The 24,306-nt window shown below is 49.6% G+C and overlaps 1 protein-coding gene across 3 annotated transcripts in view; it reads right to left on the bottom strand.

The window, feature by feature from the left end:
• Acvr1b (activin A receptor type 1B) overlaps positions 1-23,834 on the bottom strand; it is a 41,045-nt gene extending 17,211 nt beyond the window's left edge. Inside the window, exons 1-3 of one of the 3 annotated variants that reach the window (XR_003845457.1) lie at positions 23,680-23,809; positions 2,874-3,113; positions 2,017-2,265 (exon numbers count right to left, since the gene is read on the bottom strand). Coding sequence is in view for 2 of the 3 variants with exons in the window: in XM_021216563.2 (XP_021072222.1) it covers positions 2,017-2,265; positions 2,874-3,113; positions 23,680-23,770 (580 nt within the window). In the remaining variant the exon portion in view is untranslated. Of the gene's footprint in view, positions 1-2,016; positions 2,266-2,873; positions 3,114-22,507; positions 23,341-23,679 lie in introns of those variants that run through there. The other 2 variants (XM_021216563.2, XM_029547938.1) reach the window with 2 other exon arrangements.
• Positions 23,835-24,306: the final 472 nt, after the last annotated feature.

The following is a 24,306-nucleotide window of genomic DNA, read 5'->3' as shown; positions in this document are numbered from 1 at the left end:
GGGCATGGCAGTGCACACTGTTAATCACAGTGCTCAGAAAGCAAAGGCAGGTGGATTTCTATGAGTTTCATGCTAACCTAGTCTACATAGTAAGTTCTAAGACAGCCAAGGTTACATAGTGAGATCTTGTCAAAACAAACAAACAAAAAAAACAAGCAAGCAAGCAAGCAAGAACGCCTAACAAGCTCAGCGCCCAGCACCTACATCACGTGGTTCACAAGTCCAGCTTCAATGGATCTGACATCTCTGGCCTCTAAGGGCACCTACTCAGCTATACATCTACACATGCCTGCTCGCCCCCACCCCATAATTAAACAAATAAGACAACACTTGGGAGCTCTGTGCACTCTGTACCAAAATGGACTGAATTACCCACAGAAAACTGTCATTAACCATTTTAGGCTAAACAAAGTACCTACCAAGGCTGAGCTGGTTTGAAACACCTGGGAATTCCCAGGACAGAGAGACCACCTCTCTCAGGCTCTTTCAACGGCTGTCCGACTTTTGTTGGGAAAGCATATGCTGGATATTTTCCAGGCTTCTAAAAATGTGTAGCTTTTAAATATATTCATGTTGGTGCACCCTTCTGCCGAGCTTCATAAAGCCAAAATGATGGCTATGGAGATGTCAGAGCTCACAGGGCTCTCCAAGTTCCAGGAGGGCATCTGGCCATGACTGATGGTACAACTTCCTTTTGTAACCACAGTCTAACCCATGGTGGGGAAACAGAGTGACACACAGTGAGACCTGTGTGCTCCTGCTCACATGGTAGCACTGACCTGTTTGACTATTTCTTCTATGCTCCAGATCAGAATAGCTCTAAAGTGATCATTAATCTTCAGTTCAGCAACAGCAGCAGCAACAGTAACAGCAACAGTAACAGTAACAACAGCAACAGTAACAGCAACAACAGCAACAGCAGCAGCAACAGCAGCAACAGTAACAGCAACAACAGCAACAGCAGCAGCAACAGTAACAGCAGCAGCAACAGTAACAGCAGCAGCAACAGCAACAACAGCAGCAACAGTAACAGCAACAACAGCAGCAGTAACAGCAGCAACAACAGCAGCAGCAACAGTAGCAGCAGCAACAGCAGCAGCAGCAACAGTAACAGCAGCAACACAGCAACAGCAACAGCAGCAGCAGCAGTAACAGCAGCAACAACAGCAGCAGCAAGTCTTTGGGTCACATCACTGCTAAGTTTTTGAGATAGGACTGACCATGTAGTCCTGGTAGGCCCGATACTTGCTAGGTAGCCAGTACTGGCCTTGAACTTGACACAATTCTCCTGCCTCAGCCTTCCAAGTACTATTGCTAGGATTATGGATGATTTCAGCCATATTCTACCACACACAGATATTTAATATGTTTCTGGTTTTGTCAGCTGAGCTATTTCCTGAGATGTGATCAACCTACTAAGTTCTCTCCATCCTGAGCTGTGGTGTCTTGTCAGACACTGCTGAGCCCAATGCTCATGTAAGAAAGCCTTGCAGAACAGGAAGTGGAGACCAAGCTATGCTGGAAGCCCAAGCTGCCTTTCCAATAACTCTCCCCAAAGCCTGTGGCAGTGGGGCAAAGTCAATGATTTACCAAATCCCAGTCTGAGCTTTACTCAGTGTCCTCAAACACCCCTCGTGGCTGCTCAGGGATCAATGGTTAGTTGTCAGCACCTCACAGGAATCTGGCACACTCCTGTTTCTCAAAAGGGGCCCTTAAAGTGAGCACACCACCAGTCAGGTGGAACCAGCTCAAGTTTCACAGACACACAGCTCCAAAAACTGGAGTGAGGTAGGGCTTCAGCAACAGAAAGTTTTGCACCTGACCTCTGGAATCTCAGGGCATGAGGGTTTTTGGTGAGGCCATTATCGTATCTTATTACATGTCAATTCAAGATGATGAGAATTATGAAACCAAATGACTCAACACAGCAGGGCCCTGGCCTTCCTCATAAACACGGTCTCCTGCTGGGAACCAGTGGTGAGGGCCAACACACACAGTGCCTGGAGAACCTGGTACCTGAGCCAGACCCTGACGTGGAGAGATCGTAGACGAGATCTTGGAGTGTCTTGTCTTTGGAGAGACACATCTCGCAGGAGGGGTCCTCCATGTCCAGCCTCTGGCGGTTGTGGTAGACACGCTGGTTATAGTTGATGACCAGGAAGACGATGATGATGATGAGGAAGAGGAAGAAGACGGGGCCGACGATGATGCCGACCAGCTCCACAGGGCCCCACATGGAGGGGTGTGCAGGCTCCTTGAGGTGTCCTGGGAAGATGAGCAAGGACAGAACAAACGGTGAAAACAAGACATGGCTGGGCCCAACTCACCTTCGTAAAGGACCACCCATGAACGACCCTCACTTGTGAGTCTCCTCAGGTCTCCCTGGGCTAGCCTGTGCCTTGATTCTCTCTAATGCTACCTTTTTCTTGGTGAAGCACCCCTCCAGCTATGGAGCCAAACCCACTCTGGAAGCTCACAGCACACCAGAGTAGCAAGCTTGGCCCAATCTCTCTCAGTCTTTCCCTAGAAAGATCTGACAAATGGGGGGGCCTGCCTGAGGCAGTGTCTGACATTGCTCCACTGCAATCACCTCCTTTTTAAATTTCAGCCTTCTTCACGCTGTTCACCCTGTCCCAGAGCAGATGTCTCGGCTGCTGATGGCTCGACCCCACAAGTAGCTGGGAGCTCTGCTCTTCTCACCTTCTGAGCAACAAGCCTGCCTAGAAAGGATGCTGATCCTCTGTCATCACCTCAGGGAGTAACCAAACCCACCGACAGCTATCCCTGAGCCGAGGGCTGGGAAGAGTAGACAAGAACGAAAGGACAAGATGCCCTACCTCCATGGTGAGGCAGCAGCACAAAGACTCACTCACCACTGGGGACCCTGAGGTCAATCTTGTTGCAGAAGTCAATATAGCAGCAGTGTGTGTTGCGCAGATCCTCCGAACTCAGACAGTAGAAGGGCTTTCCAGCAGGAACCAGCTCTACCTTGGGGATGCAGGTACGTACGTGGTGCTCCACGCCATCCAGGTTAAAGATGGAGACCATGCAAGCCCCATCTGTCTCACAGGTGTAGTTGGTCTGTAGGCAGCTGGTGCATGCACACAGCAGAGCTATAGGACAGGGAGGGGCAGGTATCAACAGTGATGTGAGACCTCCCACCAGGTCCTTTTCCAGAGTCAGAGTGGCCCTTTGGCATGCTTCACATGCCCCAATAAGCAACTTTATAGAGCCGGGGACAGAAAGGCAGCCTTGGCCGGCACTACTGCACCTTATTCAGCTCACAGACAAGTTCTGTAGGCCCAGCGTTCCTAACTGCTCTAGTCTATGTCAATAAAGGACAAATGAACTATCTACTCTGTCCAAATGGGTCCTGCTGGGTGGACTGAGTCTTCCCTTGGGAGAGCAGGTACTTACTACATCCCATACAGAAGTACCCAGGATTCCCTAAAACCAGTCTCCTCCCATCTGTCTCTTCTTGGACACCAGGCACCTGATTCCAGGATGAGGAAGGCCTGGCCTCATATGTCCTTCTACTGAAATTCCTTTTTCTGCCTAAATCCTTCCAAATTCTGCCAGTCGTACTTCCCCTGACAAACTCCCCCTGCACCTCCCTATCACCCACTCCTTCTAGTCCATGTGTGGCGGCTCTCACAAGGGAGGGCCAAGGCAGGTGCTCTCCATAGAGAATCTGAATGCCTGCTTCACAAAGTCACTGTGAGGACAAAGTGAACTCACGCACATAAAGTGTTTAATAAACTTACGCCATCAGGGCCTGAAAGGGCCCTGAGCAGCACTTGGCATGCATACGCACACTCACTGTGTGACACAACACACACACACACAAAATCACATGCACACACTTTTCATCCACACTGAATACACAGTCCTCACTGGGGCTTATGACTTTGCTGGGTGTGTATCACACTGAAGTGTGTGCCACCAACAGGAAATCACTGCAGATGAATCTGGCGCCTCTCAAAACTGCAATCCTTTATTTATCTGACTAACAAGAATAGCGCACAGTTGGTGCTCCTCTACTGTCTCCCCCAAGCCTAACCTAGCCTTGACCTCCTGGGATGGGCAGGGATGTAGCTTTGGCTACAATACTGAAGCTGGTACTTATGAGCTGAATGAAGCACTCACCCACCAGGAGACGGAGGGAAGGGTGCAAGGCCTCCATGGCACACCCGCCTGCCGTGGGAGGACCTGCACACTACGCTGCTACAACACAAAGGCTTGGGCCCAATCCAAACAGAAGCTGAGGCTAGAAAAGGCTATCCTCATCTCTTCTACTCTGGAAGTCATCGCTCAGCTTTGCAGATCCCAAGACAACCCAAGCTACCTCAGTGCCTATCAATGAGGCAACCCCTCTGCTGTTCCCACTCAAGGACACAGTGACACAAGGACACACGATATGAGGAGGAGGGGAAGGGAGAGGAGGAGGAGGAGAAGGAGGAGGAGGAGGAGGAGGAGGAGGAGGAGAAGGAGGAGGAGGAGGAGGAGGAGGAGGAGGAGGAAGAGGAGGCGGCGGCGGCGGCGCTGTGAGACAGGCAGGTAGACAGAAGCTTCTCCATGCAGCCAGGGCCTGCTGTATTCTTTACAGTGTCTGATGAGATCTCTATCTTCTTGAGATGAATTCCCAAACACGCAGCCGCCTGGGACCTCCCAAACTTGTGGTTGAAATTTCTCTCTCGTTCTGTTTGTTTGGTTGGTTGGTTGGTTTTTTCGAGACAGGGTTTCTCTGTATAGCCCTGGCTGTCCTGGAACTCACTTTGTAGATCAGGCTGGCCTCGAACTCAGAAATCCAACTACCTCCGCCTCCCAAGTGCTGGGATTAAAGGGGTGTTCCACCACCGCCTGGCCTGTTTTTGTTTTTTGTTTTTGTTTTTTTTTTCCTATTGGTTAGTGTGTTTGAGACAGGGTTTCACTAAGTAACCAGCTGGCCTTGAACTCTCCACCCCCTAGACTCCACAGTGCTGGGATCACAGGCCTGGGCTACTAAGCCAGGCTCTGTCTTACTCCTCTTAAGAACTTAAAATTTATTCAAGCCTCAGAAAACTTGGCAAGACCCACTCCCCCTTTTCTTCCTTTGGAGTCCTGCTAATCCAAGAAGGCGCCTTTGACAAGTCCCTTTGTGTTCCTTAGGGGTTCCCCACAGGGAGCACCTCTCAGCACCATGTTGTGACGTCCAGCAAAGACAACAGCATTGGGTCTATTTTGGGAAGCAAGAAAGGGAAAATTAACAACTTCAAGAGATGACTATTCTGAGCCGAGTGAGACACACGGCCAAACCCACAGCCGCCCTTTCAAAAGCAGTCACCTCAGAGTCCATCAATTACTGGGGCAGAGGAGCGGGAGTCTCTGGTTCCTGATAGCTATTCCCCTTTCCGTGGTGGTGGTGCTGGCCTCGCTCACAGTGATTCATTCTGGAGAATGACCACGCCCACACATGGCTCATTATTTTTGGGAAGTACTTAAGCAGTCTTGGTGTAAGGCAGGAAAGAACAGAAGTGGCGAAATCTATGCTGAAGGGCCCAGGATCAGCTGGGAAGTGGGCCATGTGGGCCTGCGATAAGGAGCGGGCCAGGCGGGCAGGCGAGTCCCTGAGCCTATCTAGGCCTCCACTATCCAACCAGCAAACACCGTTTATCTTACAGAGACAAGAGGGAAATTAGCCAAACGCCTGCCAAGTGCTGTGGCTCACCCCACTGTCACTGTGGTCACCTTTGCCTTTTACAGACGAGGGGCAAGCACAAGCAGAAACGATGACCATCGCCATACCCACACTCTGTAAGGATCTGAATCTACCTCAGTAGGAGGGACAGTGGGCATCACAGAGCAACAGGTCACAGAGACCTGAACCTCAAGTGCTAGTTCTAATACTGGCCACAGGACCTAGAGCACGCAGTCACCCTAACTGTGACAGTCTCTTGGGTTGAAGCTGTGAAGGAGGACTGTTAGTAAGTGACCCACACAGCATATAAACATTACATATAGTAATATACTTTAAAAGGGCTTAAAATATAATGTACTCAATATGAACCTCCCTTTTAATATAAAAATTGAAAGGAAAAAAAACCAACAAGGAGCTGAGCGTGGTGGCGCACGCCTTTAATCCCAGCACTTGGGAGGCAGGGGCAGGTGGATTTCTGAGTTCAAGGCCAGCCTGGTCTACAAAGTGAGTTCCAGGACAGCCAGGGCTATACAGAGAAACCCTGTCTCGAAGGAAAAAAAAAAAAAAAACAACAAGGAAAATATTTCTTAACACTGACTAGGAAGAGGCGAGCCACAGTCTCAGGAAACTGCTCGCTCGCTGCGCGGTGGCAGGACTGTGTGGCTGTGTGGCTTCAGGAAGTCATCAACTGTCTCTGCACTTCATTTTCCTCCTGATCAACCGGAAAAAGGAAGTGAAGGAGATGACATCACGCTCTCGCTAGCTATAAGCTCTCCTCCCTCTGGTCTAGGTCCAGAGCACTTGTCTCAGTCAGTCTGCTGTGTCCTTTAAAGACACGTGTGTTCACCACTCATCTGCTAATACTCTTCACTGAAACAGAAGAAGCAATAATAAAATTATAAGCATATGCTGAACTTACTATAAATTCATATCCTAAATTTAATTCTTTCTGAAAAGCTAAATCTGGGCTAATGACAACAGCCTCTTGTCATGTTTCATCATGACTCATCAGGTCAAAAGTCTGCACACGTGTGCACAGCCACAGGGTCACCTGCACATGTGTGTACTGCCACAGGGCCACCTACACATGTGTATACTGCCACAGGGCCACCTACACATGTGTGTACTGCCACAGGGCCACCTGCATATGTGTGTACTGCCACAGGGCCACCTGCACATGTGTGTACTGCCACAGGGCCACCTGCATATGTGTGTACTGCCACAGGGTCACCTGCACATATGTGTACAGTCACAGGGTTATCTGCACACACATGTACAACACAGTCACTTGCACATGTGTACACAACAACACAGTCACCTGCACACGTGTGTACAGCCACAGGGTTACCTGCACATGTGTGTACTGCCACAGGGTCACCTGCACACGAGTGTACTGCCACAGGGCCACCTGCACACGTGTGTACAACAACACGGTCACGTGCACACGTGTGCATACCAACATGGTCACCTAAAACACTCCCTACTCTATCAGCAAGCATGATGCATGAGCAGTGACCACCACAGAGGTACCAACTTACTCTGTGTGAACAAGTCAACGGCTGAGAGGCCTGTCTCACACATGCAAGGCCCTGGGCTTCATCCCCGGCATTTTGAAATATATCAAAATAAATCAAATGGCCAATCAAATGGGTGTGTGTGTGTCAGAACACGAGCCCTCCCTCCCCAGCACAGACTCTCTGTTATTAATAAGTCTAATTAGTCAGAACTGAACTTAAGACAAAGCCACCTCAACAGGACTGCAGCATGGACAAAGTCTGTCTGCCTAGAAGGTGGCTTGTGGTAGGATGAAAATGCAAATCTGATTCAGAAGGTTGTTTTGAGAAAAGCCAAGTCCCAGCTTGAGCTGACTCTGGCTGCTGTGTGCTATACACACAGTCTCAGGACACAGAGGCTAGGCTGTGCTCAGCTGGGAAGTCCCAGGAACCACTACAGAGCCTTGGAGTCACAGTGTCACAAGATATCACAGGGGATACCCCAAACCTCAGAAAGTTAGGAACACAGCAGCCTGTTATGAACACAACCAGTTCTCTAGTTCTCAAAGCCAAAGTGACCACGTGCTTAGTTTATTCATTACTCCTTAGGGATAACACATTTTATAAGCTATTTCTGTCCACTCTCATTGGCCAGTCTATCAGGACAGCGCATTCGGGGGTTTTGCAGCCCCGACGCTGCCGTTTCTAACCCCACCACACACTGTGTGAACAGCAGCAGCCTACAGCAGCAGGGCCTACCACTTCTTCCCTGGCCCTCGCCCAACCTCCCTACAGCTCTTTGGTGTTTGTCATGGGCGCCTCTCAGGGTTGTATCTGGTGGCTGTGCTTTTCTGACAGGCTGGTATTTTCAGAATCCCAGGCCCCAGGCCTGCTAGGTGAGAGTGTCACTACTGAGCCATTTAAGTGAGTTCACTAGACAAGAAGCTGGCTTTCTCAGATGCTGCGATGCTCAACTGATACCATTAGCATGCACAGTTCAGGCTGAGTCCACTCTTCTGTGATCTGCATTCTCTTATGTGGTCCCCACACAGCTCAGAGCTAAGGCAGACATAGTGGAACAAGGCCTCAGAGAAGGTATGGGGCTCACAAACGGTAGGCAAGCAGGCGGCAGCATCCGAACCTTACAAACCCAGTTGTCCTAGAGCACCCACCCACGGTGTTCTCCAGTGTCCCAGTGACACTGCCTAGGACTCCTAACTCTCAAAACCACTGGAGACACCTTCCCAGTTAAACCCGCACAATTCCACCTCCAGCAGGTCACATCCATTCTTAATTCTCTGACCAAGACCTCACGAGTATTCCTGCAGCTTCCTCCAGTCTGATCCTTCTGCCTTTTGAGCAGACAGCTGTGCCATGCACACCAATGTAGCTCCCATCCTATTTTTAAGAGGCAGGTCTGCATATACAGCGAAAGTTCCCTCTTGCTGCTGTAAGACAGAACTTACATGACACAAGTCAACCTGGAACCTGGACCTTCCCACTTTAGCCTCTAAAGTCGGGTTTCCAAACAGCTACCAGTGCAGACCTTGGTCTTCGGCAGTTCCTAGTCTGCTTCCTCACGCCCTTTATTCAGACATTCTTACCTTCTTAGAAACCACCAAACCATTAGGTTGCCGAGTCTTAGAGAAACCCCCTGTCACCTCTCCTTGGTGGCTTAACCTTCACTGTGGATCCCAGTGCTACAGTCAGAGCTCTGGCATCTCTTCACAAACAGAGGGACTGGGTCACTAACAGAGTTCTGGCTGAAGTACTATTTAAAAACAAACAAACAAACCAACCAACCCCAAAACCAGACTGCGCTTCTTTCACCCGTGTCTCCAGAACAGAATATGAGTAGACTCACAGGAAATATTTACTCAGAAAATGGGTTTTTGCACTGGGATGGTGAGAAGGCTCAGCAGGTATGACTGCTGCCAAGCCTGATGACCCAAGTTTGATCCCTAGAACATCACATCTCAGGGGAGAACTGACCCCAGAAAGTTGTCCTCTGACCCAAACGCTTGCTTGTGGAACTCCTCCCCCAACACAAATCGAATGGCCATTTATCACTACAGTGCTGAAGTCCTTCAAGGTAGAGGAAAAACCACACTGTTTCAGATACTCTGGAGTGTGATGGCCTGACCCAGCATCTGCCATCTGCACCTGGATTCTAAGTGTAGGGCAGGGCAGCTGGTCCCAGGCTAGCTCTGAGAATCTTCTACAAGTTACATCTTAAACTGCTTGGCTTTCTCACTTCCTCAAATTAACTGACCATGCCCCTAACCTAACCAGTGCCTGTCAGCGCAGCTATTGTGAAAGATGCCCAAGCTGGCTTGTTCAAATCTGAACCAAAAGCCGGTTTCATTGCATTTGGCCAAAGCTCTTTAAACGTGTCAGACCCATGTTACTACTTCCAGGAAAGTCGCCTGCTGAGGAGGCCAGGTGGTTTATCCTGGAGTTTCCCACACTTTGGGTTTTGCTGACTCCTAGTGGTGCCCTTTGAGTGTGCACACCTCTGCAGTTCTATAAACTCAGACCCGCAGGTCTCATTTGCATAGAATTCAGTTTTAGGTTTGTTTGTTTGTTTGCCCCTCTGTCTGAGACAGGGCCTTCCACCACCCAGACGGGCCTTAAATTCCTGATCCTCCTGCCCCTGCCCGCTGAGTGCGAGGAAGGCAGGTGGCTTCACATGCAACTGTTCTTCAAGATTTATCACTTCTGTTATTTTATGAGTGTTTGCTTGTGTGGATGTATATATACCATGTATATACCTGGTGCTTATAGAGGCCAGAAGGTGTCAGATCCTCTGATCCTGTAGTTACAGATGGTTGCGAGCCACCATGTGGGTGCTGGGTACCTGGGTCCTCTGCAAGAACAGCAAGTGCTCTTAACACCTGAACCAACTCTCTAGCCCCCATCTTTTGGCTCTCCAAGACAGGGTCTTGCTATGTAGCCTAGGCTAGCCTTCAACTCCTCCTGCCTCCGCCTCTTGACTGCTGGGACTCCAGGTCTGTTCCAGCATGCTTGATGATGTCTCCTTTCGTGACAGGCCCTACTGCAAGCACTGTGTCCTCAGCACTGCCCACCAGGCACTGTGTCCTCAGCACTGCCCACCAGGCACTGTGTCCTAAGCACTGCCCACCAGGCATTGTGTCCTCAGCACTGCCCACCAGGCATTGTGTCCTCAGCACTGCCCACCAGGCAGAGTCTCTGGCAAAGACGCCTCACATACTATGTACTCACTAGATTCCACTCAAAACTAAAGACTGGGTTCAATGGATTTCCTCAGAAGTTCTAAGGCTTAAGAATGGGCTCTTTAAAACATCTGCTCGCGCTCTCTCGCTCTCTCTCTCTCTCTCTCTCTCTCTCTCATGTGTGTGTGTGTGTGTATGTGTGTGTGTGTACATGTGTGCACACGCATGCACTTGCACAGGCATGCTCTCCTGCACACGTGGAAGACAGAGGACAATCTGAGGGCATCAGACCTCTGCCCCCTCCCATGTGGATCTCAGGGGAATCAAACTCAGGTTGTCATACTCAGTGGCAAGAGCCATCACGCCCATCCCTGCCCATCCCTACAAATAGGTTCGTCCTTTGCTTCTGCTTTGATAATTACTGTCTGCAATCATTCATGTCTCATCTAATCCTGTGGCTTGTCCAGCCTCATTACCTTGGCCAGTAGGTCGACATCGCAGCCTTCCAAGCCCAGCGATTCCATATAAGGACAAGATCTCGTGAGCCGTCTTGTGTCAGGTTGTCCTGTCTCCACCAGGTCACTCCTACTGTGCCTCCCCACAGGTCTGCAGTTGGACATCTCCACACCATGAGCTATCCCACACTGTGCTGCTTATCAAAGCCCCCACTTGCTCCCAGCTTCTCAGTTCTAGTCATGCACACTGGAGAATTACCCAGGACATCCAGTCTAAGGCCATTCTAAACATTGTATGCTAGGTTTTGGTCTTTTAATGCCCTCTGTCTTGAAAATTTTTATTTATGTGTGTGCATGTGCATTTGATGTGTATATGATGTAAGTATGATATATGAGTGTGAATAGTATGTGATGCTTGATGTGGTATGTGTGCTGTGTGTGCTGTGTCTGATGCGTGTATGTATTATGTGTGATGTGTATGTGATGTATGGTGTGTGTGTGATATGTGTGAGCGAGGTGTTCATGTGATGTGTGTATCTGATGTGTGTGTGTGTGTGTGTGTGTGGAGTGTGTGATGTATGTGAGTGTGCAAGGCATAAGGTTTGCAGGGCCATGCCACTAGCCCCAGTGTATTCTTCTGTGACTGGGTTGTTTTACTTTTTGCTTTATACATCCCCATTTCCTTCTTTAAAATGTTTGTGTGGATGACTGGTGGTGCCTCCCACAACAGCAGCCACACCAGACACAGAGCAGTGATGGAGAAAAGCAGGGCAAGCATCTCCGAGAGCCGACTGCAGAACCTGGGCGCTCAGCTATGTTCTCTACTTATTTACCAAAGGTGGGACGGACGTACAACTCTCAGTGGTTTCTTAGATGATGTAACTTTCAAAATTAATTCAGTAATACACACAAAAAAAGGGAACCTAAGTTGTTCACCAACATATAAATTCTACATAAAATATATATGAAATACATCACCATACACATATGTTTATCTGTTTAGACAGGGTCTCATTATGTAGTCCTGGCTGTCCCAGAACTTGCTCTGTAGACCAGGCTGGCCTCAAAGGCACAGAGGATCCGCCTGCCTCTGCCTCCTGAGTGCTGGGATTAAAGGTGTGAGTTGCTATGCCTGGCTATCACATATGTTTTTTAAGCATTTATTTTATTTTTAATTACATGTACTTGTATCCACGTATCCATGTGCTAGTGTGTGCACATGAGTGCAGGTGCCCTCAGAAGCCAGCAGAGGGCATCAGATCTCCTGGAGCTGGAGTTAGAGGCACTTGTGAGCATCCTGAAGCAGGTGCTGGGGACCAAATCCAGGACCTCTGCAAGAGCAGTGCACACTCCTAACTACTGAACTAACTAACTCTCTCTCTCTCTCTCTCTCTCTCTCTCTCTCTCTCTCTCTCTCTCTCTCTCAGGACAACCATGGAAGGTGGAAATATAAGAACCTATTCAGAGAACTCACTTTTCCCAATTTCAAACTTTCTACTCTACAAAGTCATACTTACCTACCAAACACCACATAAGGACAGACTATACATCAAAGAAGTTGAGAGACCAGAAATCACGTCATACATCTGATCACACATGCTTTTCAACAGTTGGGTTTAGAATATTCTACAGAAAAAAAAATGTCCCTTCACCAAATCAACTCAGTTTTCTGGATACCACAGTGTGGTGGCTTCTGCCCGTCTTGTGTGTAAGCACTCAGAACTTTGTGTCTTGTTTTAAAATTCAATTTTGACGATCATGAAGATGAAATGGAACTGGGAAGGGGTAGCCAGTAGCACGTAATTACTTTGCTGGTGCAAGATTTTTCTACTGAGCGTAGTTTGAACTTTGGGACTCAGTGTTAGTCCCCAGTGACTGCCTTCCCACCTTTTTAACCCCTGAGCAAACCAAACATCTATTTGAGACAGTTTAGGGTCAGATAACTTTTTATTGTCTAATTCAGATCTCTCTCTTTTTTTAAATTTTTAAAATTTATGTATTTGTGGGGGATCAGTACAAATTCCAAGGAATGTGTGTGTGGGTCAGAGAACAAGTCTTTACAGTCACTTCTTTCTCTTGTGGTCCCAGGGATCGAACTCACGTAGTCAGAGATGGTGGAAGTGCTGAGTCAGCTCTCTGAGCTCCGATTCAAGATTTTCATATGCATTTTGACACTTGTCTGGATGTGTAGTTGTTGTCTCATTTTAAGCAGTAGGGCTCTGAGGAGGAGCTCGGGGGTAGTAGAGCCCTTGCTTAACATGGAGACAGCCTGGCCCCACCTAAAACCAGATGCCCACTTAGAGGTAGACAGTTGGAAGTTCAAGGCTAGCCTGGATATGTGAGATCCTCTCTCAAAAGTAAAAGAGACAGAGTGGGAGGGACAGCGCCCAGGTGACTCTCAGGCAGATTCCCGAGTGTGCGGCCACCTGGTCTAAATAGCAAGTTCTGACCCAGACAGGGCTACACAGCAGGACCCTGTGTCACTATGGGCTGGAGAGATGGCTCAGTGGTTGTGAGCACTTGTTGGTCTTGTAGAGTGTGTGTGTGTGTGTGGGGGGGGGTTCAATTCCCAGTGCCCGCATGATAGGTCACAACCATCTATAACTTCAGCTATAAGGAATCTGATGCCCTCTTCTGATCTCCATGGCCACCAAGCACAAATATGGTATACACACACACACACACCACTAATTAATAAATCTAATATGAATAATAACACTACAATCTAGACGTGCATTAACTTTCTGGGCTGAGACTTATCAAACACTGTTGGTCCAACTCAGTATTTCTTTATCTATCAGACACTGTGCCAGGTAGAGAACAGAGGAAAAGGTGACAGGGTCCGAGTTGCCCTCCCTGTGAGTCAGAGATTGTTGGGACTTGGGACATGGCGGAGGGCCTGGAGAACACTTGGGAAAGCACCGTGCCTTCAATTTTTTTCCTGTACATTTGCTTAGTTTTTGTATTTGACATTACATTACACAGTTTGCCTTGGGTGTGTGGATTTACGGTAGTTTTAAATAATAATAAAATACATATAGCAGGATTTACTTATTGTAACCATTGGAAAGTGTATACTGTGGTATTAAAGCTTCCACAATATCCATTCACCACTGTGGAATTCTCAAAAATTGTTGAGAAAACCTTTAATAAGAAAATTCACGGGGCTGGAGAGATGGCTCAGCAGTTAAGAGCTCTGACTACTCTTCCAAAGGTCCTGAGTTCATTTCCCAGCAACCACATGGTGGCTCACAACCATCCGTAACGAGATTTGGCGCCCTCTTCTGGAGTGTCTGAAAACAGCTACAGTGTACTTACATATAATAAATAAATAAATCTTAAAAAGAAAAAAAAAAAGAAAATTAACTAACCAGCCTGTCTCCTGAGCAGCACCTCCAACCACAAACCCATGTTTGGAAGTGTCATCTTGATGGGATCACACGACATGCTCCTTTTTCTACAATGTTTTCAGGATTCATCCATATTGTAGCATGTGTGACTGTTTCCTTCCTGTGGCTGAGTAATAATCCCACTATTTGAATGTGCTGTGTTTGCTTACCCAGTCATCAGTTGATCGGCATTTGGGAGTTTTGAGAATTTCAGTTCTTTTCAGTATCAGGCTAGGAGTGTGCGCTTGCTGGGGTGTGTGGTAGTTCTACTGGACTAACTACATGGTTCTCTTACTAGGGAACAAGCACACGTTTTCTATGGTGTTGTAATAACACTTAGTTTTTTATTGACTTTGTGTGGGGTGGGGCAGGAGGAGTACATATCTTGGAGTCAGTGCTCCCATCTGGGAGTCAGTGCTCCCTTTTGGGAGTCAGTGCTCCCTTCTGCTGTGAGGGTCCCAGGAGTCAAGCCTGGGAATAGGCCTGGTGTAAGCACCTTTCTTGCTGAGCCGTCTTACGTGTTGTGTTTGTAAGGTGATCTTGCTATGTAGCCCAAACTGACCTGGAATTAGTCCTCCTCTCCAGCTTCCTCCCGAGTACTGGGAGACGAGGAGTGTGGAAAAGTGCTTATGGGGTGGGGGGGTGGTAGGGAGCAACCGGTGTAATACAGGGAGTTTCTGTATTAGGGGCAAATCCACCAACTTAACAATAGACGTTTGATAAACTTGGCATTTAACTCCCAATCTTGGAAAAGATCTTGAAATGGCGTTTGCACAAGAGCGGTGTCTGGAAAGCACCCCCCCTCCAACTGCCGTTCTGTGACCTGCCTTTCCCAGATCTACTTGGAGACAAACCCAACCCCAGAGAGCTGTTTAAACAAGTTCAACTTTAAGCCTGGGGTGCAGAGAATGAAAGCTTTGTTCTCACTCAGAAGAGATGTTTGATGTTTATGCTAAGGAGCTGTCACTGTAGTTTAATTTATGACTGATGGTAAATACCTGCACATCACAGGAGGGACAACAATGAAGCAGGCATCACCAGGAAGGAGTGTGTGCAAAAGTTCCTAAACACACAGGCTCAGCAGTCACATTTAAACCTTCAGGAATTTGGTTTATCCTCCTTAACTTAATTTATAACAAACAGAAAGTGGCATTTGTTTCTTTGTTTTGGTTGCATGTATGCAGACACACTTCTGGTTTATTAAAGTAGGGGAGTCTTCTCTCCCTGACCCAGGTACTATACTGTCAGCAGACAGCAGTGACCCTCACACTTGTGTGGGAGAGAAGCAACAGGGATGACCCTTTCCTCCAACTCAGGTAATGAAGAGGAAACAAACAAACAAATCACCTAAGACCCGAGACTAATGGGACTGAGCCTCAGTTCATTTGGCTGCAATAAAATGGATGTGTAATACCTCACACAGAAACCAAAGAGAGACTATGCCCAAGTAACTAAAAAAAAAATCCATAGTGACTGGGATTTAAAAGGACAAAATAAAACAGAACATAATACAACATAGGGCGGGAGAGACGGCTCAGCGGAGGAGCCCTGGCTGCTTAGCAGAGGAGGACCTGCATTTGCTTCCCAGCAACCACATGGCAGCTCACAACCATCCATTACTCTGGTTCCAGGAGATCTGACGACCTCTTCTGGTCTCTAACACACGTGCAATATATATATACACACACACACACACACACATACATGCAGTCAAAACACCCATGCTTTAAAAAGTAAAAATATATACTTAAAAAAAAAAAATCACAGAAAGGCAGAATTGGAATTATTTGCCTAGGATTTTGCCAAGAGGATGGAAAAATGAATTCAATTAAACAAATGTATTTAAGCACTTAAAATGCACAAGGTTTGATGCCTAGCTGAAGAACCTGTTGTCTGAATGCAGGAAGAACAGAGCCCTAAGCGACGTGAATCTCGTAGGGGAAGGTGCACCACTGACCGCTGACCGCGGGGAAGCACAGAAGTATAAAATCCCCGGGGTCACTGTACTCGGTGGGGTCATGAAAGCACAAGGCACCCTCAGCCCACACTGCAAGGCCAGCAACAGTGCCAAGGTCCCGTCCACCAGAGACAAGGGGCAGCAAGAAACCCAAGCGCAGGGCCACAGCTGACTGACCATGCAAACTCGGGGGCCTAGAGCCGACCCTGGAAACACAGGAAAGCAGCGGGCGGGTGGGATGGAGGGGACAGAGGGGACAGTAAAACCCTGCAGGGGAGAGAGACAGAGGGGACTGCAGGGTGGGAACCCAGAGCACCAGGCGCTGGCCACTGCCTAAGCTCCCTACCCCCTCAGTGCAGGGACAGAGAAACAAGGAGGTCTCAAAGGGAGAGGCACTGTGCAAGGAAGCTGCACTTCCAGCAGATTAGATTTTTATTGGTGGCTTTTACTGCCGCCATCACCCGGTGAATGAGAAGGTTTGAACCCCTGCAGTTCCACTGGAATCCCAACAGGCAGAAGCAAAAAGTCACTTTGCCTGCAAACTGCTGAAGGGCGAGGGTATCCCTCTCGCCTCTGCTCCGGACCAGGCAATGCCAGGCCATTAGAAATGAACTCATTTAATCTCTGAGTGTTAAGTGCAATATACAAGCACACACCAAGACAATGCCTGAGGACTTGGGGCGAAGGGGCTCCTCCACAAACTCCAAAGCTCAATTCAACACAAGATAATCTGGAAAGTACGCAAATCCTGTTTCCTCCATTTAACTTCCAACCTTGAACTCAAGATGATCCTCCAGCCTCAGCCTCCTGGCTATGAGGAGGATAGGCTCATGCCCCACGCCACCACACCGTGGAAAAGACTCCCATGTAAGTCCTAGTGACAGGATGCTGAGCTCCTGGCCACATCCTGGGCTGCTTCTCTGAATTCTCCCATCATTCCGCTGTGCCCATGGCTGTCTGATCACCGCATGTGCACAAGCACTTTACTCAGTCTCAAGTTCATGCACAGCAAGACGGGAGCCAGCTAAGGTCAGCTTCTCTAAGATGAGGTCCCCTTCCAAGTTTAATGGTTGTTTGCAAAATCCACTGCCTAGCCACTACCAGGACTGCAAGCAGTTTGGCTCTTCCTGTTCGATGAGGCCCACACTCAGCAACCTGTCTGTCTGCATGTGTCTGCTGTTGGGACAGGAAGCTCAGAACACGGGTGTTCACTTGCTTCCAAGTCAGGAGCATCTCCGACTTCCTTTCTGCAATGGACTGAGAATAAGCTTTAAAGGGCAAGTTCAATTATATCAAGCCCATTTACCTGAATATCAACTGACAGAGACCTGTCAAATCCCTGGGCGGTAGGACCAACTACACCACTGTTAGACTGAGTAACTGGGTACAAGTGGAGAGACATCAGACTCCAGGGCTCTGAGTGGGAAACAGGGTGGCTGCCAAAAGCACAACTCTCTTGTATGCTGTCTGGTGTACATCTTATTTGGCACAAGGTGGGCATTCTGAAAAAACGCAGCTACGTCCCTAGTACCCTAGTAGCCGTGCTAATGCCCAGTGTATGGAAGGTGCTGAGTATGTGCTAAAGGAATCTATGGATCACCAAAACATATTCAACATGTATATGTGTATCTACTTAGAGGACTTCTAGGTGTGTGTATTACACAATTCTGGGGTTCCAGCCCCAGCATTGCCAAAAACCAATAAAATGTCCAGATGCAGTGGCACCATTAGGGACCTTAGGGACTAGGGAGATAGTCAAACTGTGGAGGCACACATCTGTAACCCAAGGACTGGGAGAGGATGTGGCGGGGGCGACAGCCAGGTCCTGTGGGCTTGCTGGCTAGCTAGTCAATCCAAGATACCCTGTCTCCAAAAATATGGTGGACAATGGGTGGGAAAACATTTGACATCAATCTTTGGCTTCCATATAGGCATGACCAAGTGTGGCAGCTCACACATGTGCACACACCAGACACAAGCACACAAAGGCATGACCAAGGGTGGCAGCTCACACGTGTGCACACACCAGACACAAACACACAAAGGCATGACCAAGTGTGGCAGCTCACACATGTGCATACACCAGACACAAACACACAAAGGCATGACCAAGTGTGGCAGCTCACACATGTGTGCACACACCAGACACAAGCACACAAAAAGGAGTCCTTAAAATTCTACATGATGCAATTTATCTGTAGGACATTTGTTTAACTACTGAAATTGATCTCCATTATTCAGACTGCATGCAAATGAATTTGCCTGCTTGCTAAAAGTTATCTGTAACCCCAAAACACAATGCTCAAAATCCTTTCTGGCCATCCGAGGATATGCTCACAATAGTAAGACATGAGCGAGCTCAGTACACGTGTTCCCACTGGAGGTCGGTCAAGGTGACACTCGCTCCCCATTTAGGTTCTCCTGCGGTAAACACAAGTCCTCTTGGCAGTCTACTTAGCGCCATGCCTTTTGTTGATGGTTTTGCTATGTAGAACATTCTCCAAGCATAGTGCTGAAGTGATGCCCGGCGTTCCCAAGCACAAGAAGACAGTGATGCCTTGGGAAGCTTGATTCAGACAAGAGTTAGAGCACTCTTCTTGCTTGAGTGTCATGGTGTGAACAACACTCTGTATTAAACAGGTGTCCTCACACAGAATCAGGGTTATCTGCTGACCATCTGATGAAAGGTGTCCTCACGCAGAACCAGGGTTATCTGCTGACCATCTGACGAAACCTCTCATCAGAGGCTTACAGGAAGTAGACCTGTACTTCCTAGAGGAGCAAGGCTCATATAACTGGTCAGCAGTGTCTGTGGCCACCTTACAGACCAAACTACCAAGCCGTCTCTGAGGTTTACAAGGATGTAAAGCAGAGGACTGATGGTGGCTCTGGGCACGCACCAGCCCACCTTCCTCGAAGCCTCTCGGGCAGGAACTATGTTTACTTAGGTTGCACTTAAGCCGCTGTGATTTTAAGTTCCACAACAGCAGGGCTTTGGGAACTTTTGTTCCTCTCATTCAGTGTTATGTCCTCATGCCAGAAGCTGTTCTAGGCACACACCCAACCGAATGAACAAAGGCATCTCCTATATGTAACCAGGTAGGCATCAGAGGCCATGTGACACTTGCCATTTTCATTATGTCAAACCCAGAGGATTCCGCGGGGCAGACACAGGCTTGAGACTGGACAGAGAGAAGGAAATGGGAAGGATGGCCACAAGGCCTGAGTATGGGTAGGATCTGCGGGGGGTGGAGAATTCACCGCTAAATCAAACTTGGGTGGCTTTACGGGAGGTGAAGGAGGCTGCTCTGCAGGACCACCCGTGCACCTGTCCCCTTATCCTGATGGAAGCCAACAGGTACGCAGCAGATGAGAGAAGATGGTGGCTCTGGAGTCCAAGCTCATGGTAAGCCACACTGGGTAGAAACACTGAGATGAGCTGAAACAGACAGCAGGCATTCAAACCAGGCTTGCCATGGCGCAAGCTGAGAGAAACGCCAGTTAGACTGGCCCAAGAGCAGATACTCTAAGGCTGTGAATGAATGCCTAGTCTAGGTGGGACTGGCCGCTGAGAGGGCCTGCAGCTGGACCAGCACTGCAGGCTGAATGAGGAAGAGGAGCTTTTTGTAAATATAGAGGAAAAGGATAAAACACCATCTTACAGCAGCGACCCCCCTCCCCCGTAACAGACAACACAAGAGCTCAGTACAGAGCAGAGGGACCCCAGACTTATTGTTGACTGCTGTCCCAAGCTGAACTTCAGCAACACGCAAAGATTTCAAAACTAAAACACACAGCCATACCAGTATTATAATTTAACTTGCAAAAAAAGAAAGAAAGAAAGTCAAAAGTGCCCTGGGCCGAGGGTTTCATTCCTGCACGGCCGCACGGCACCCTGTACTCCTGGGCACTTATGAGAACAGACTGCAAAGCAACTAACTCATGTTCCAGATGCAACAAGCAGCCTCCTCGACAGGACGCGCTGAAAGCGACGGCGGTGCGTCCCTCCTCTCCCTGCTCCTCTACTGATCTTAAATGGTAGCAAGGTTACAATTAGCTCACCGGTGGAGAATAAACCTATTTATAACACAGCAGTCCCCCGAAAGGCACAATCATATGAGAGGGTTCTAGAGGAAAATACAGTGCAGCTTCTCCCCCTGCCTGCAGACTCCCAAGGGCTTTCTGGACGGAGCCTTCCTTCCGTCTAACCTCCCTGTGTTCACAGCCAAGTTCTGGCCACCTCTCAGCCTCCATGTTCTTATGTAACATTTACATAGTACCATAAACACACCCAGAGTTGCATAACATTACCAACCAATAAAGCCTAAAGCAGGTCACTCCTCCAGCCTGCCTTCCATTAGATCAGGTATGCTGCTGGTGGGTGAGGAAAAAGCCTGCCAAGGGCAGAAATTAACTGGAGGAAATCTGAACCCTGGCTACCAAAAAGCAAAATCAGAAATGAGCCACACTGACATGTGGTGTGTCTATCAATCAAAGTATGTTATTCTGCCCCATAAGATAAAAAGTAACCCAACATTGCTTATTCAGTGAACTCAGAAACCATGTCTAAAAATACCTCCATGCCAACGGCCTATCAGTCAGTCAGCTCCACAAATGTCCCAATCGGCGCGACACACGGTATTTTCTTATTTCCAGAGGGACAGTTGAGGCAGTAACAGGTTAAGTTACTTGTTCAAGGACAGCCTGTATGAAACAAAGTTCCCTGAGCAGCAGCCTCCTCCTCCCTCCATCTGGTTCTAACCTTTAACCAGAGTAGCCATTTTAATGTGCTTTATCACATCTGCCCCAGGAGCTGTTTGAACAAACTAATCAGAGGCTCCCTGTCCCTCCACAGGAGTTCACTCCCCCTCCCCCCGCACCTCAAGTTCATACCCACTCACTGAAGCTATAAGGGGGTTACATTTCTAGGCTGTTCACAGAAATGCAAAATGTACCTCCGATGCCTCTCTTGCTGCTGATGTCTTTAAAACATGAATGTCATGTTCTCCTGCTACTAACTCAATTTTACATTTTATAATACTAGTTAAGATTCCTAAGACAGGTCTTAAAACACATCATCTACCCAGTGGATGCTGTTTCCAGGGTGAAAAGCCTCCTCCTTGTCCTGGCTTTTTACTAAGCCCCAGTTTTGATGAATTAGTAAGACACCTATCTCTTGCTGCCCTCACATGGTGTTCACATACCAGGCCTGAGAACTGCCTTGGTCTGTCACTTCTCCAGCCCACAGACAAGCTCTGTATAGGAAATGCAGGGGAGGGGAAAAAAAAAAACCAACTTCTTGTTATCCCAACCTCTACCCTCCCAGAAGTGACGTTCGACTTTAAGCCTTTTGCAACAGTGGTCTCTGTAGCATGCACTATTGGCAACTAGATGTATCCCGGAAAAAACTGCAGTGTCTGGCCAAGAACTTTGAAGGCCTTGGAGAATGTTTGCTGGACACACAACCAAATTTCCCATTTACCAAAAAAAAGAACCCAACTCCCGGTTATACCCACCCACCGTCACCCCAACAAACATCCACTTTAGGGAGGATACACAAACAAACCCTGTTCAGAACCAGTTGGATTACCAATTAAACATCCTTAACTATGCTAGCAACAAGACAAGCCCACAGACAGATACACCAAATCAGTAGGGAACTGACTGTTTCAAAATCTTGGAGATGTTAGAGGCAGGATATGAATTTCACTGGAGGGACTTAGAGATTTATTTATACACACATAACACGACAAACCTGAAGAAGGAATGTCCTTATTTTTACCACCCTACTAGGGAAATAGCACTGTCACAGATCTCAAAACATGGCCCACAAGCCCCAGAGAACATTCTTATTCATGAAAATCACTCTCTCCCCACAAATGTAAGGCTGTTCATCCACCTTCGGCGGGGTTTATCAGTCTCCGCTGAAGCTGTTACCTGTGGCAGAGCAGGAGCAACACAGGAGAACTCAGCACGGTGCCCAGCAGAAGCACTAGCCAGTGAACAAAGACCCGGCCACCGCCGCCACCGCCACACAAGCTCCTCCACTATGGGAGAACACATCAAAGCCGGGGATAGTGAACTTGGTTTTGAGACTCCAAAGTAGCATGGTGTCTTCTACTGAGGGTCTGCGTTACTGAACCAAGACCCACCTGAGCATTGTGTGTGTGCAGATTAGAGCCACAGACAGACAGACAGACAGACAGACAGACAGACACACACACACACACACACACACACACACACACGAACTTCCATTGCTGGAAGGTTGGGGGCGGCTGAGAAGCCAAAGCAGAAGGCTTTGTACAATGGGAGCAGCAAATACAACCCTAATTGTCTCACCATATCCATCTGTGGGTCAATAATCACTTCGATGCAACTGCCAAATATAACCTTCTCCTGCAACCCCAATGCCAAAGCACATTTGAGAATACCACCAGATGAAATATTTTAGGGTTTCATGGGCTCATCCCAGCCTCACAAGCCTCATAAACAACACAGCCGGTGTAGTGTCCCACAGAAACGTCTCCACCTCTGTAGTGGGAAAGGTGGGGGTGGGCCTGGTCACACAAGGCCCTTCCGGCTGGAAGGTAAGGGGTGTGTGTGGAGGGTGGGTGCCGGGAGGAGGTACTGTGTGCCAAGGCTAAAGTACTGACCAAGGGCCAGGAGACGGTTCAACCGTGGGGTCTTTAAATAATTGGGGGTGGTGTGGTGGTGGTGGAAGCAGTTTCCAGGATCTCACCAGAAAAGCATCCTCGGAGTGATTAACTGAATGGGCCCCCTGGGGCGGGGTGGGGGAGGTGAGGAGGCTTGCAAACACACATACACCTAGATTCCGATTAACAGCTGGGGAACTAGGTTTCACAGGGTTGGAGTGTCTCTGAGGCCAATCTCCAAAAAGGTTTAGGGGCCTGCTCGCCCCATTTCCTCCAAACAGCGTCTACAGGCATGGATATCCGAGGTGGGTGGGAGGGGGGTGCCCTGCAGAACCCAAGGGGCTGAGCGAAGGAAGGGGAAATGTGACTCCGGTGCCTAGACCATCAGGGTGGCAAGAGAGAGAGGGTAAGGGCACCCCATGATGACGAGAGGCTTAGAGACCCCTACCCTCCTAGCCTAGGGTACGCATAGGCTCTCGGCGACAGAACACATTGGAGAAACAAGCCCCCCATCGCCAAACCCCACAATCTTGGCGGGAGGAAAGGCGCCCCCAGAAGCATCCTAACCCCCCTCGCACGGACGTGCTGAAGGGCAGGAGCCAGGGACCTCCACATCTCGAGGAAGCCTGGGCTGGGAGCGGAGGGTGCAGGAGGCGCGACCCTCTGGGCGCCCCAATCGGGCTCCGCCTGGAAGAGCGCGCGGGTCCCTAAGGCTGACCCAGCGCCACCCCGGCCCTCCGCGCCCCCCGCCCGGCCATATTGCGCGGCTGGGGAGGGGGCGCGCCCGAGCCCCACGGCGAGCGCGAGGCCTCGCCTGGCCGTCTGCATCCCGCGCCGGCCCCCCCGCCCCGGACTCACCCTGGATCCCCCGGGGCCCGGACCCGCCGCTGCCGGCGAGCAGGAGGACAACAAGGGGGAAGAAGGAGGAGGCTCCGGCCGACTCCGCCATAGTAACCGCCGCCGCAGCCCAGCAGCGCCCAGCGCGCGCGCGCGCCCCCGGCACCTCCCTCCCTCCTCCCGCCCGCCCGCGCGCGCGCGCCCGGCTCCTTCGCTCCGCGCCGGCACGTGAGCTCCCGGGAGCCGGCGCGGCCGCCGCCGCGCGCGCCCCCGAAGGGCGGGGCCGGGTGCGCGCGTGCGCCCGCCTTAAAGGGGAGGGTCCCTGTTAAAGGGGCGGAGGCTCTCGCCTCGGCCAACCTCGCGCACCCGTGCGGAGCCGAGCCGAGAGCCGGGGAGGCCGGGTCCGTCGACCCACAGTCTCCCTCCTCCCTCCGCGAACTGGCGGAGCCGGCGCCCGGCGCCCGCCTTCGGTCCTCCAACCCCGACCCCGACCCTCCGGCCCGTTGAGTCCCGCTGGGTTCGTCGCCAGAGTCTCCTAACCGGCGTCCCCTCGAGGCTCCCTCCCGCTGCAGCGAGCTGGACGCAACTACCTGTGCGAGCGTCTGTGTTTTCGAAATGTAGCTAGGCTGGCACGGCTGACAGCCTTGG

The sequence above is a fragment of the Mus pahari genome, chromosome 17 (assembly GCF_900095145.1).
Source record: "Mus pahari chromosome 17, PAHARI_EIJ_v1.1, whole genome shotgun sequence".
Classification (NCBI taxonomy): domain Eukaryota; kingdom Metazoa; phylum Chordata; class Mammalia; order Rodentia; family Muridae; genus Mus; species Mus pahari.
This window is presented reverse-complemented; position numbering and strand designations above follow the sequence as displayed.